This window comes from Lepidochelys kempii, chromosome 10, assembly GCF_965140265.1.
Source record: "Lepidochelys kempii isolate rLepKem1 chromosome 10, rLepKem1.hap2, whole genome shotgun sequence".
Taxonomy (NCBI): Eukaryota; Metazoa; Chordata; order Testudines; family Cheloniidae; genus Lepidochelys; species Lepidochelys kempii.
This window is the reverse complement of record NC_133265.1, coordinates 32,971,106-32,986,076: the sequence shown is the minus strand read 5'-3', so window position 1 is coordinate 32,986,076 and position 14,971 is coordinate 32,971,106. Positions and strand designations below refer to the sequence as shown.

The window sequence follows — 14,971 nt, the reverse complement described above, 5'->3', positions numbered from 1 at the left end:
GCTGCGTGTTGGGGTGGAACCTGCTTGCCTGTAAGCTGTAAATGCATTATGGCACAGAGGCTGCTGTTGCTAGAAGCTCCCAGGCATGGGACAGTCTGATCTCTTGCAGCTGCTGATAATCTGGCGCTGGGCTAGCTGCCCTCGTTACTTTTGAGTGCAGCCAACCTGTGGCTTGATTCCAAGAAGCTGAACACCCGCAGAGCCTACAGAGTCAATGGCAGTTATGGTGCAAGGTCAGGTCCTGGTAACCTCTCACTCCTGCGGAACCAATGGACTTGAGAGGTAACTAGCGTGCTCCATGTTTGTCGTGTTGTTACCATGGGAATGCCTGGTCCTGCCCCTCCCTGGCAGCCCCTCTGCTCAGGCTTGGGACAGGAGCTGATAAAAAATGTTGTTGTTTTTTTAACCAAAAAATGGGGGTTTGAAGATGACAAAACTCTCTGCAGAAAAATGTCATTTTTAATCAACAGCTCTTTGTTTTCCAATGAAATTTCAAAAGGAAAAATTTAAAACTGAAAAAAAAATCCAAATTTTTCTAAATGTTTTGGGTTGAAATGACGAAAATCCACATTTTACTCTTTTTTTAAAAAATTTTTTCCAGTGGAAGGAAGGAAGAAAGAAGGGGGAGGCGCAGGAGAGATTTTAAAAATAACAGCGCAATTTTCACTTCCAACAATAGTATTAAAACCTTTTTGAAAATGTTCTCAAGAAGCATCATTCGCAGCCAGCTCTAGCCGCAGTCTCTCGGAGCAGGCTGGCTGTTGTTTGGAAATGTGCTAGCTTGTCTGTTTGAGCAATTGCTACTGACACAGAACTTTGCACCTAGTCTAGGCAGGGCAAATTGAGTTTAATTATTATTGATTTGTATTCCCCTAGCACCTAGGACCCCTTGTCATAGGCTGGGGCCTCACTGTGCTGGGCGTAGAACAGAAAGCCAGTCTCTGCCAGTACAAGACAAGAAGTAACAAGTGGGGAAGACAGGGGAGCACAAGGAGACCATGTGGCAATGGTCTCAGCACTGTGACAGCTGGCTGGGGCCAATCCAGGCTCCTCCCAGGGTTGACCTGAGCAGGGGGCGTGTTTGAAAACATGGCCTGTTTTCTTAGTCTGGATGTGGCCTTTAAGGGCTCTGCAAAGCCTTCCAACTGCAGCTTGCTGGGATGTTGCAAGGGCCAGTGAGGGAGCCACCCCACAGCATTGGTAGCCCAAGGTCTGTCCCTTGATGGTGCCATGGGGCATATCCACCCCAAAAGGGCATTCCCCAATTCACAGGCCAGCTGCGCACTCCAGTAGAGTGGGGGCAGTCCCCAGCATGCAGGGAGTTCTAGGAGGGATTATTGCCCCCCGCCCCATTGTACTGTGGGGAAGCACAATCCCTAGCTTCCAGGGCTCTCCGTGGGATGGGGCAACTCTGCATTGCACACTCGTCCTGGTGGGGACGGGGGATTGCCAAGCAGCGTCAGAACTGCTTGTGCACACACACCTGCCCCCTCCCTAGCATTGCCAATTTTCATAGAATATCAGAGTTGGAAGGGACCTGAAAGCAGGACCAATCCCCAATTTTTGCCCCAGATCCCTAAATGGCCCCCTCAGGGATTGAACTCACAACCCTGGGTTTAGCAGGCCAATGCTCAAACCACTGAGCTATCCCTCCCCCCATATTCCTGGACGTTTTATCACATGACATAATCTGTAATTGAAGATTAACCTTTAATTCCTGCAGACTCCAGGACAATCCTGGAGGGTTGGCAACCCTACCTCTCCCTGTGGCGTTCCTGTCAGGGCCTGAGAGACACTGTGTCAAGTGCTAGTTAGGCGCACAAGCCTGGACATGTCAAGATTGGCGCATGCTCAGCAGCTCAGCTCGCGAGTCCTGCTGTGGGGGCTCTGTTAACAGTGAACGATCTCCCAGGCACCCTGGCCGAGTCCGAGTCCGACGTGCTCCATTGTGTAGGAAGCGCTGGAATGCAGCGGGCAGTGTCTGCCTCTTGGAGAGATGGGCATTCCCCAAAGTTAACTGCCCCTGGGATCGAGCACTGTGGTGGACCTGGCACTGGGCCCTCTGGACCTGGCAGGGCAGCAAAGCAGTGAACTCCCGGAGAGCGCTCGGTTCTTCCTGTTCCTGATGTTTACATCTACGACGCAGGAGCCACCCAGCCTGCTATGGGGTCTGACAGGTCAGAATCAGAGCCTTGAATTGCAATTGGAAGTGAAGAGCGAGCCAGGCTGTATGCCGCCCTTGCACTACAATCAGGGCAGCCCCACACCCTGCTGACTGCTGCCTGCTGGGTCAATCCCTTGGGGCCGTTGCTAGCTTGCACAACTTAACACAGCCTCCAGGCTGCTCTAAGTTAGGCTGGGGACCAGACCGATGTCCAGCCAGCCCTGGGCTGAGCTGTGCTGTACCGTCCTTGGTCATAGCCGAGGACTGGGGCCAGAGACAGCCTTGCCTTTGGATTGCCTGGGCCTGATTCTGATCTCACGGGCACTGGTTTCGCACTGGGTTACTCTGGGAGAGTTACTCCTGATTTACACCAGCGTGAGAGAAGAATCAGATCCCTGCCTCTAGTCACTGAGGGCTTGTCTGCATGGGAAGTTTTACCAGTGAATCAGTCCGTTATACCAGTCTGATCCTACATGGAGCTGCTCTTACATGAGCAGCTTTTTCAGTTTCACTTTAATCCCTTCCCAAGCAACATCCATTGGGTGGTCACAATCCAGGCCCCACTTCCCCACTCCTTGCAGGGGGGCTCTGCCCTTTGTGGGCCTCCTTAAGTCTCTCCAGCTGGGGGATCACAAGGAAAGTCACAAACCCCACACACACTCTGGGGGTGGCAAATCTACAGTGCTGCCAACAATCCAGCACACGTGCGATGGCTCTGGCTGAATCTGGGAGACAGGCTCAGCCTGTCTGTCTTACCAGAGAGTCCTCTGTACTCTCCTTGGGGCAGAGGGAAGGTTTCCTGTCTGGCAGTTTCCTCCACAGCTTCAGGAGTCACTCCTAGGGCAACCCCACTCCTTCCCCGCACTGACTGCAGCTTCCTCCCTTTTAAAGGTCTCCTCTCCTGCCTGTCCTGTGTGATTGACAAGGCCAGAGGGGTGGAGGAGCCCTGCTCCTAGGACCTCTCTGGCCCCTTCCTCCGCTGCGTGGGGTCTCTGCACCGCCCCTCACAGCTCTGTTGTAAAGTATCCAGGACCTGATTCTCCTCTGACCTACAGCAGTTCATACTCACCGTAATGTATGGGGCTGGACTCTCCCCCATGGAGCCATTTACACCTGTGCCAACCAGGGGTAACAGCACGGAAGGGTCTCGCTTGGTAGCATTTTAGACCCACATTGCATGAGTGTAAATGATGTCACAGAGCCTCAGCAAGGCTCAGCCCTCTTTGTTCTAGCTCCAGCAGGCTGACGGAAGAGAGCAAATCCCTTCTGGAAACTAGATTTGGGGATTGTTTTTAGGCAAAGCCGCCTGCTGGGTATTCTGTACATGAGAGACTGCTCTGCATGGACTGAGTCCTGAGAGACTCCCCAGGGGAGAACAGCCAAGAGGCTGCCACATCCATATAATCAATATCACTACTGCCAGAGATGGCTAACACCTCTTAGGGCACAGCACTGCTCTCCTAGGTGTCCTGGAAGAAGATGTAGGGTCTGATTCTCATTTGCATGAAGACCACTTCACACTGCTCTGCGCATGGTAAGGCCCCTTACAGTGTGAGGAAACCAATGACTAGAGAGGAAATGAGAACTGGGCTCATAGGAGCTGAACTGAATCAACCTGAGCGATGGAATGGATGCTTGCCTGATCACAGCCCGGCACCCCCAGGATAAAACTGGAAGCCAGATTTCCATCAGGGAGGCATGGCTATTCCAGCTGTACCTGAGGAGAGAACAGGCTGTAACAGAGTCAGGAGAGCCCTGCGCTCATTGAACCACTCTTCATCACTCTCCAACAGTTCTCACCACCTGATAGGTGCTGTTTGTAATAAGTACGTGGTGCCAGGTAAAGAAGCAGACCATTCCCAGAAGCCCCCGAGGATGTATTCTGCCCCAGTTTAACTGTGGCCACGCTTTAATTTCTGCAGGATGGACAATGTGACCTGGGAGTCTCCCACAGAGTTTGCCCCAGTTGCCCTTTAACACAGAGGTGTAATCCATGGAAACTACAGATCCCAGCATCCAATGCTGCATCTTGATCCCAGGAGAGGCTACTTGGCTCCAGATAGAACATTGTTTTCTGGGCCCCTGGACTCTCCACAGCTGCTCTCTGGGTTAAAGAAAAGGTTGGTTGGCTGTAGTCGGCTCTGTCGGCAGCAAGTCGGGTATGGCCCTCTGGCGCCAGGGTGGGCAGAGTGTGGGCTCCTGCGTCGTGCCAGGCTGACTGTCCATGCAGAGCACTCTTGGCTTGTTTCCAGTCCTGCCTGGTCCGCTTCGAGCTGGTGCTGACTCCTTCATTTCCCTGTCCTCTTCGCTTCTTCAGGCCATGAACACGCTGCAGGATCTGCTCACTAACATCTACTCCCTGCAAAGCACCGTCAACAGCTTCCAGGAAGAGCTGGGGGTCTTGAAGGATAACTTCCAACAAGTACGTACATCTGCCCATGGCAAAGGGACGGCTGGGGGTGCTGCCCTTGGAGAGCTCTCTTGGCAAAGGGGCGCCCTGGTGACTCAGGAGCACTGCACTGGCCTGCAGGGAATCTGGCTTCCCTGCCTGTGCTCCTGCTCCCCATAGCAAAGAAAAATGATGGGGGTGGGGGTTGGAGTGAGACCTGGGTGCTCTGATGGGGGGACACAGGAACAACAAGCCTCCCCACTGGACAAAATTAAGTAGCCATGAAATCCTGAGTCCAAGCACAGCCCTGAGATCACTGGTGTGCGCACTCTTGCTGCAGTGCTACCGACATCCTTCCAGGGCTGCTCCACAGGCCTCCTTTTAGACTTTGGTCCATGCTCTTCCTTGTCGAGCCAAGGCACAAGGCCTGGTCCCCCTTGACAGAGCTGGGTGCTGACACACAGCCGGAGGCTGCCCCCTGCTGGAATTGTTTTACATTCTTATTGTCTTTCAAGCAAGCCAGTTCCCCTTTTCTGCCTAAGCCAGTTCCCCTTTTCTGCCTAAGCCCCTCTGCTTTGTTCCCTGCGGGACCCTTCCCTCCAAGGCCCTGTCCCCCAGCTCCCGTCCATCCAACCAGTGAAGCCAGGATACAGTGTCCTTGGCCAAAGGCATTCCTGAATTACCCAGAGGGGACCCGCTGAGTCTTAGAGAAAACTGCCTCTCCGTCAGAGGAGCTGAGCTGTTAATGTGAAGAGGCCAAGACTGGGCTCCCTGCCTGGCTCAGCCCCAGTGCAGCCCTTTTCCAGCCCTCTCACACTGTGTGTAACCAGAGATCAGTGAGCCACAGCTAGCCCCGGGCACGAGGCTCATGTGCAGTTAGTCAGGTATTCCCTTGCCACTCCAGAGCCAGGGCACAGGCTGGAGTGCGGAGCTGGCAGGACGCCGCTGGCCACTCATTCCCTCTGCACATCGCGCCATAGAATATCAGCGTTGGAAGGGACCTCAGGAGGTCATCTAGTCCAACCCCCTGCTTTGAAAGCCCAATTTTTGCCCCAGATCCCTAAATGGCCCCCTCAAGGATTGAACTCACAACCCTGGGTTTAGCAGGCCAATGCTCAAACCATTGAGCTATCCCTCCTCCACCGATGTGGTTTGTTTAACAGGTCGGCATGGATGAAATGAGAGAGCGGCTCACGCAGCTGGATCAGGAAAGGCAGCTCATCCAAGCCATCCTGGACAGGCTGGTGAGTGGGGAGATTCTGGGAGTCAGAGAGAACCTGCTGGCAAAGGGCTTTGGAGAAGGCTCACACACTCAGAGAGCGTAGCCAGGAGGAGCCAGGCAGGGCTGCCACAGCCAGCGAAGGTGCAGCGGAGCCTGCTTCAGCCTTACCGTGGGCATTGGCCCCTTCGTTTGGGAACCTCGGGAGATAAGCTTTTCACAGCCTTGTGCAGAGTGCGAGCTGCCCAACTCCCCTGGCCACTCCGCTCAGCCTTGCAGAGCACAGGGCTTAGTGATGCCGCACTTTTAGTGCCCTTTGCATAGACACCAGAGCGTGGCCTTTCTGAAGGGTTAATTACGCCGCTGAGTTCCACACCATGTGGTGCAGGTGACCAGTCCCACAGCACTATCCGTGCCCAGCGCAAGGGAGCAGCTCACAAACAACCCAGGGCTGCAAAGTCAATCCAAAGCAATCTTTAGAAACAATGGGCCAGATCCTTAGCTGGTGTATAAGGGTTCCACTGACTCTGGTGGAACGAGGATGATTTATGCCAGTGGACAATCTAGACCAACAAGTTCACCTCCCCTGGTGGAATCCATCTCCATTCCCTAACCAGGCGAGTGGCTGTATTTGTGATAGCATCTGTAACAAACAGCTCAACTAAAGAGCAAGCTAGGTGCAGTGTATAATATACACAGTCCCATGGGGAAGTCTTTACGCCTGGTCAGTCCAGACGCGTAGATGTCGCCAACTCAGTAGCCATGTTACCTCTGCGCTCGTTGGATGGGAAGCCGGGCTCTGTGCGGGTGAGCAGCTGGCAGCACAGCCAGGCCTCCATACCAAAGGCTGCCTGGTCAACATTCATGCTGCTGCTTCACACCGCCCACTGGCAGTGGGGGAACTGACTTGTCTTCAAGGTGTTTGGACCTGCGAGCACTGGCCTGGGCCCCGCTGCTGCTGTGCTCCGAGGCACGGCAGGTGCAGCCCGAGAGGAGGGCTGCTTGCAGTATTGGTGCACCCAGCCTCTTCAGTGCAGGTAGCTGTAAGTAGGGTGCCCACAGGAAGGGTGACGGAGGCTCCTGCTGCCTTCACACTCAGTGGGTGAGTGTGCAGAGTGTATCCTGTCCTCACTCCACCCTCTGCTCCTGAGAACGGCTTTGGCCTGGGGCCCTGGCCGCTGATCATCTGCAGTAACGTCCCCTGCTGCTCACAGGCTGTAGCAGCCGTACTCAGTCCGTGGCCCGGGAGCCACAAACGCCTCTTCTGGGCCTCACATTCTGCTCAGAATTTAGCAGCTCAGATCAACTCTCGCTTTGCCTGGGGCTCGGGGGAGGGCAGTTGCATTCAGCACAGCATTGTTCCCTGCACAGCCCCATGCATGGCAGCGGGTGGTGGGCGATCGGCCTGCCGGTTGAGGAGGTGCCGGCTGGGGGAGTGCTTGGAGAACTATGCAACGGAGGCTGGCCCTAGAGCAGGCTAAGGGTGCGCCCTGCTGTGTGGGTGCTATGTCCCAGCATGCCTCTCTGGTGTGACCCCTGCTTGTGCTTCCAAGCAGTAATGACCCCTACACATACCGTGAAAGGGTCTCAGGTTCCCCTCCCACTCCTCTCTGATCCTCCAACCGCATCCCTGAGCAGTGACATGCACCTTGGCCTCTCCCTGCCCCCAATGGACCACCCTCAGGCACCTTACAAGACCACTGGTTCCTAGGGCCAGTCCTCTCTCCAAACCACTTAAACTTGCAAAATGGAGCTGACAATCTCCTGGGAGCAGGCTGCCTAATGAGATCCCCGGCAGACAGGCTCTATCATGGTACTTCTGCACTTCCAGTCCCAAGTGGAACCTGAACTCCATGGCCATGTGCAAGGGAAAGATACTGTGGGGATGATGCCATTGCTGAATCTGCTGAGACGTTTGGGTCTGGCAGGGGGCAGGATTGGGTTTGTTCCTGCACGCCCTGTCCCAGATTGCCCATCCCTCGCTCTGATATAAAGTGCAAGGCCATTCCCCTCTGATGTCCAGCTCCTTTTCTCTTCCTCTGAATGCAGGACAAGATGCAGGCACAGCTGAGTTCTTTCCCCGAGCAGGTGGACATAGTGCAGTGGAGCTCTCTCTTTGATTCGCTTGCTGACAAGGTAGGTGCAGATTCCCACCTGCCTGGTGGACCTTATCCCGAACTGAGGGCTCACTTGAGAGAGAATTGAGCGGAAGCATTTTGGGAGCAATGAGAATTGTGTTTCTGTGTCCATCACGACTCTTTGAATGGGGCAAGCCAGCTCCCTCTGGATTTGCTGTGGGTTATTGTTCACCATTTGATCAGATTTTAAGAGCCTGCAGGGTGAGGCAGGGCTACTGTACTGATTCATGCTAAGATCAAGATCATGTGGGTCTCATCACTGATCGGCTCCAATCCAGGGCACAAGAGGGTTGATGTCTCTCTCAGAGCGGGAAGAGAATGCTGCAAAGTTGAAGCCTCTGGACTCTCAGGGTGTGCTAGGTCACAGTAAACTCTTCTGCCATCACACACACTCACCCTGTAACCCAGCAATCTATGCCCTCTGCTGGGATCAGCTCACCCCTTGATGACCACTCCTCAGCACATCCAGTAATGCCCCCAGGGGATTATTGCAAGGGTTGGTTATAATCCCCAGCCAGTCGCTCTACTCCCTATGCTACTGGGCCTCTGAAATCTATGGGGGACCTCTAGCAGCCACAACCCTGCACCCTGGCGTGCAGCAACCAGCACCAGCCTGCATCCTCACTCAAGACACTCCTGAGCCCTCACACCAACAAGGTTAGCCCAGATACCTGGCTGATCTGAGCTCCATAATGCAGGGTGGTGTCATGATTGATGCTGTAAAGGGATGAGTGGGATCAGTGTCTGTATTAGACGACCCCTATGGTTTGGGGAGACCAGGTGAATAACTCCAGTGTGGGCACAGTTCTCAAAGGCAGAAGGAGGTTGCTGGACACTGGTTGCTATTTTGTTCCTCCAATAGCGAGAACTTGGAATCTGCAAACATGACCCAACTGCCCCAGCCAGTCCCCTGCATCCCCCCACCCCAGCTCTGATCAGCACCCCTTTCTGAGCTGTCTGCAGGAACCAACCTGCCATAAAATCAGCGCGGGGGTGTTTTCTTTCAGAGCCCCTCAGACCCAGTGCCCAGCCTCGACTCAAAACGGGACATGGTCAGGGAGGCCCTTGGCAAGCTGTGCCAACTGCCGGAGAAGCATGAAGCCTTGGGAATCCGCATCAGCCTGCTGGAGAGTGAGCTCAAGCAGCAAGTGGATCACCTAGGTGAGGCCCCAGCATCCAGCTTCGCTCCCATCTCTGGGTTGGGCCTGTCTTCCAGGAGAAATCCGGGGCCTTAGAGGGCAGCAAGGGCCCAGACCTGACTGGGTGCAACCAGCTCCTTCCTACTGGGCAGTCAGAGCCACTGCCTGGAGGGACACAAGTGAGACTGGACAGCCTGCCAGTCCTGCAGAGTCCAGCCCGGCTCCAGGAGAGGGGACCCGGGGCAGGGGGGGTGTCTATCTGGCAGGGCCCAGCCCAGCTCCACAGGAGGGGAACTGGGATTTGTCCCTGCAGGGCCCAGACCAGTTCTGGGGGAGGGGAAGCCAACTCTCAGAGAGGCAGAGCAGGGGACTATCCCAGCTTGGGGCCTGGGTATTGTTCAGAATGCAGCATCTTTCTTCCTACTGGTGATGTTGGAAGCAGAGGGAGCCCAGCCCCAGGGAGCTCGTAGGGCTGGGAGTTGGGAAAAGCATCTTGTCTCCTGAAAAGTGAGGAGGTCGGGTCTGGACTCAGAGATGCAGTAAGTGCGGGAGCTAGGCTTGCCAGATGTCCCGTTTTCAACCAGCATGTCCGGTCAATACATCTAACAGGACACCAAAAGTCTGGTTACCATGGGCGGCGGGGGGAGGTGGGGGGTGGAGTGCTGGGTCATCAACCCACACCAGCCCCTGCTCAGCCAGGGCCACCTCCTACCTGCATCTCATGGGTAGGCAGGCAGCAGGTACCATGTCAGGCTGCAGCTCCCATCCCAGCCCTGGGACCCAGGGAGCCCAGCTAGGGAGGAAGCGGGTGGAGAGGATCGAGCTACGAGGAAGAGGGATGAGGGAGTGGGGGGAAGAGGAGTGAGTGGGGGTGTGGCCTCTAGGGAAGAGGCGGAGCAGGGATGGGATGGCGGGGCCTTGGGGGAAGAGGAGGAGCAGGGCCTTGGGAAAGAAGGGGGCAGGCGGTGAGGCCTCATGGGAAGAGGTGGGCTGGGGGGGGTGTCCAGTTTTCAGAAATTAGAAAGTTGGCAAACCTAGCGGGAGACCCCTACACCAAGTCTACAGTCTGTCTTCAGAGCTGAGTTGCGCTTGACGACCTTCCCTAGAGCTGACTTGCCAGGGAAGCATTGTTCTTGCAGTGAGGCTGCTCTCGGCAGGAACACCCTGCCCTGGATGGGGGCTCTTAGAGGGAAGTCCGAGGGCAGGAGGACAAAGTGCTAAAGCATTGAGAAGTTCCTCCAGCTACCACTGATGGCCTCACTAGTACCTACAGCAGAGCTGGGAATGCAGCCTGAGCTGCCATGTCCTCTGGGGCTCACCCCATCCATCCCCATCACCCTTTATCCCACAGACGGTGACTTATCTCCAGTAGCTCTGTGAGGCATTGCCTGATCTTGAATTAGCTTTAAAGATGGGCTCCCACTATGAATCCAGATCTGAGTAGCCCCCAAAGGCTTCTCTGTAGTTCAAGCAAACCTTCCTTCCATGGTTCCTTTACTGCTTGAGCCATTCAGGACCCTGCCCCTATGAAGAACCATGTACATGCTATAATTGGGGGGGGCATTCTCTCACCTCAGCTCTAGCACACTGGTGCAGCTCACCTGGGACTGGCAATATTGGGAGCACTAGTGTAGACAGAGCTCCAGCATCTTCATCCCTGGATGTGCCCAGAGCAGCACTGGGTGAGCCAGGGGTAGAACCACTGGCAGCTGGACTACAAGACCATTGCTGGCAGGGATGGAGCTGCGCCTGTAAGGTGACAGTGGTGGGGGAATTCCCTGGAGCTCTCCGTGCAGACACAGCTTTGGTGTCTTTCATTTGGTTCCAGCCAAACTTGGGATCGCAGATGACGTAGCCGCAGATCTGGAGAGAATGAAAAACGAAATAAGCAGCCTACAAAGCAAAGAAGACAAGGTGATCTGGGTCCAGGGCTGTACGTGTTTGTCCCAAGATAGCGCTGTAGCTCAGAGCACATCTTATTTCTCTCATGGTCTCTTGCAATGGCTACAATCAGAGTGGGGAGGGACCTGGAGCAGAATGGGGCATAGATGCAGAAATGGGGTGATTGCAATGGTAGTTGTGTTCCCTTGCCTAAATGTGCATGCATGCCAAGGGCCCCGTGTAAGGGCGTTCTCTATTGCATGGGCACAGGGTGTGATATGCTAATGCTCCCGTGTTACAGGGTTGCTGCCTCCTGTGCACCCACTTGTGGCTCGGGATGGCTATGCAGCTCCCTCAGTTTCCCCTCTTCAGGGCTCTGTATTAAACTTCACACAGGTTTTTTACCCAGTAATGCCCTTCCACTGGGGCCAGTTTATTGACACAAAACTCAAAACAAAACTCAGGCCTGGGGGCTTTTCTTCTCCTGCTTTTCCCCCAGGGTCTGCTCTGGGCAGCTCTTCCTTGCCTTGGCTGACCACTCTGGGTGGAGTCAGCTCTCCCTGGCCCTCAGCCTTCGTCAGCTGGCTTCCAGGCCCAAACCTTTCACCCCGGTTAAGGGTCTCCTGCAGGCGCCTCCTGCTTTCTGACGCCTCTGTCACAGCTTCCTCTCCCTGTTTCTTTTTGTCTTTTGTTTGGTTTTGATGCAGCAGCCATACAAGTCTAGGACCGCCACTTTCCTCATTCTTTTTTTGCCAGGGTATTTTTTTTTTATACCTTTGCACTGAGTCTAGTATCCTTGAGAAACCACAGTAGGGCTTTTGTTGCACTATTCCATTTTCCTGACAGTCTCGCTAGTTCCTTTGATTCCAAGCCAACTTAATAAGAAACTTACTTTCCATAGACAATTACCCACAATACCGGTGAACACAGTCAACAATTTCTTTGGTTTTGCAACATTACACAGCCCGTCTTTCTGTCTTTTTAATACGTTTAACTTATTATTTAAGGCACAAAGACATGTTAACCCTCTAAAAATGACTACTCCACTTTTTCTGCCATGACTGCGTAGAACTTCAGAGTTACGAACGCCAGAGCCAACCACACCCCTCATTTGGAACCGGAAATACGCAATCAGGCAGCGGCAGAGACCAAAAAAAAGAAGCAAAGACAGCACAGTACTGTGTTAAACTAAACTACTAAAAGAAAAAAGGGGGGGGGGGAAGCAGCATTTTTCTTCTGCATAGTAAAGTTTCAAAGCTGTATTAAGTCAATGTTCAGTTTTAATCTTTTGAAAGAACCACCGTAATGTTTTGTTCAGACTTACGAACAGCGTCCGTTCCCGAGGCGTTCGTAACTCTGAGGTTCTACTGTAGTATTCGCTTTGATTTTTGAGCCTACATCTTAGAACCTTCATCTTTTTGTTTCTTTAGTCCATAAGTCTCGCCATTCCTTTGTGAGCACCTTCATAACCGCACTCTTGTCTACATAAGGGTATTTTAATATCCACCTCGTTTTTTAGAGAATGCTTTGTTGCTTTAAGAAAAGGAGTACTTGTGGCACCTTAGAGACTAACCAATTTATTTGAGCATAAGCTTTCACGAGCTACAGCTCACTTCATCGGATGAATACTGTGGAAAGTACAGAAGACGTTTTTATACACACAAACCATGAAAAAATGGGTGATTATCACTACAAAAGGTTTTCTCTCCCCCCACCCCACTCTCCTGCTGGTAATACCTGTGTCATCCATCTCATTTCCTGGTATTCCCATGTGCACCAGAATCCATGCCATTGTTACACAGAGAGCTAGAGCCCTGCGCAGATACAAAATTTTTATCCAGATCCGATCCGCAAACGTGGTCTGCAGCTATCCGCAGATATAAAGTGGATATCCTCAGATTTTCCGGGCTTTACAGGTAGCGCGCATTATTTCTGGAGTTAGGAACGTTACTTCACTGATTAGTCATTTCAGCTTTCTGAAGTTCCTGTTCTGATTGTCATTATGCCTGACAAGGAATCGGATAAAATTACAACTGTAGCCAGTCGCTCAGCTCTAATTCAAGTTAGTGCCAACATTACCCCATTAGTTCAGCTGTCAAAATGGCATATTATTCGATAGCCTTTTAGATATCTGGGTTCCAAGACTAGGAACACAGAAGACTGTTCCCACTGTACCCACGTTGTCATATTTTGATCTGTCTGTATAGACTTGGCAAAGCTGTCCCCATTTTCCATACGTAAATGCAGAAATGTCATTGGTCATAAAATGTTTGGTTTTTTTCTTCCCTCATTTTTTCTTTTTCATACAATTCCAAATCCACAAACGGGGGAATGATTGTCCAGCTATAATTGGACTTCCTATGACTAAAAAATTTTCATTCTTTCAATTTGTCTTTTGTACATGTCACCTTTACCCGTTTTTTGTCCCTGATAATATGAGGAAGTCTGTGGGATTCCATATTATTTTGTCTACTAAGCTCCCAGCAATCCTCATAAATCTGTACTTTTATTTTCATGATTCCTTTTACCTTTGTCCAAAAGGTTAGATCTAATAGTTTCATCCTTAGATTTATAGGTGTTTCTCCAGTGGCTATTGGCAGCGCATACTCTAGTGGGGTTATCATTACACCACATGCCAAGCAGAGCTTGAGCCTGAGCTGTTCGAAATTTCTAAGAATTGTTTTTGAGGCTGAATCAAAAGCTTGGCATCTGTAGTCGAAAACTGGCATCCATAAAGCTCTCTATATCATCATCAGTATCTTATCTGTATTCCATTGGCTTCCAGCTACCCTTTTAAGTAAGTTCATCCAACTTTTACACTTCTGTATGATATTATCTATGGGACTTTTCCAAGTTAATTTATTATCAAACACTAGTCCAAGGAACATCAATTTTTGAACTATCTGAATTTTTTCACCATAAAAAAATAAGTCCCGTTCTTCCCAAATTTTCTTCCTGGTTAAAAGCATTCCCCTGGTTTTTGCACGTGAGAATTTCAATCCTGAATCATTTCCCCACTTGGAAATGCTCTGGAGTTTCTCATTTGTCTTTCTATGGTTACTTTACATCTTTTGTGCTTAGTCCGTAGAGCAGTCATCTGCGAAAAGGGATGTACCTATTCCCATCTGCACACTTTCTTGTTCCTCTCTGGCTCTTTATAGAGACTAGCTGCCCTCTACCAGGCCCCATTTGAAAGGCTGTTAATGGTGGGCTGGACCAATTCCCTCCTAAAGGGTCCCATCCACCCTGTGTCTCAGCTTTACTCTATGAAATCCAACCACTAGCCCCCAGCAAGGTCTTGTCTTTGCAAAGCTTCATGTTCACATTTGACCCATCTGGGCGTTTGGGGAATGACTGATGCTAGAGCATCTGAAAGCCGGGCGTTGGAGGGAAACCGCTTGGCAGCCTTAGCTCTAGAGGGCGTGAGGCGGCGATCGCTGTGCTGGGTGTCTGAGACGGCGCTGTGCCTTGCTCTCTGCAGGGGAGTGAGTTTCAGAGGGATTTGCAGGCCCAGGTGCAGAAGCTGAAGGAGCAGTACGAGAAGCTGCAGAAAGCCTCGGAGAGGCTGCTGAGCAGCATGGGGGATTTCCAGGTAAGAGCAAACCCACTGCAACCTTCCAGGCACCCCCCAGGGAGGGGTCAGGGGAAGGCAGCAGGGCGCAGGGCCCCTTGTGTGTGCCTGACCAGCCTTGCTGGGTGTAGCGCCTCCTGCACCACCATTGGGGAGGCCGGCGCCCACCAGGGCACCAGCAGGGACAGCCTTTGGCCTGCCCCCCGTGTGGGGGAAGCAAGGGGGGAAGGCTTCTTGTGCCTTTCTCCTCACACACGCATGCTAGAGCCAGCAACAATCTGGCACTAACCAGGGAAAATTCTGGGTCCCTAATCCCAGGGGCTTTTCCTCAGGAAACTGGCCTCTGGCTGCTTTGGGACCTCCTAGGGATCAGCGGGGGGAGGGGTTAAATAGTTTGTATGAGGTTTTCCCTTGGGCCCTTCATGACTCGTGGGATGCCACATGTGCTGTGTGCACCAGGCATGAAGGGA

The 14,971-nt window shown here is 52.5% G+C and overlaps 1 protein-coding gene across 1 annotated transcript in view; it reads left to right on the top strand.

The window, feature by feature from the left end:
• C10H16orf96 (chromosome 10 C16orf96 homolog) overlaps positions 1-14,971 on the top strand; it is a 37,947-nt gene that overhangs the window by 4,917 nt on the left and 18,059 nt on the right. The window contains exons 2-7 of the mRNA XM_073362749.1: positions 4,482-4,586; positions 5,717-5,797; positions 7,822-7,908; positions 8,918-9,071; positions 10,878-10,963; positions 14,412-14,522. Of these exons, the coding sequence (XP_073218850.1) occupies positions 4,482-4,586; positions 5,717-5,797; positions 7,822-7,908; positions 8,918-9,071; positions 10,878-10,963; positions 14,412-14,522 (624 nt within the window). The remainder of the gene's footprint in view (positions 1-4,481; positions 4,587-5,716; positions 5,798-7,821; positions 7,909-8,917; positions 9,072-10,877; positions 10,964-14,411; positions 14,523-14,971) is intronic.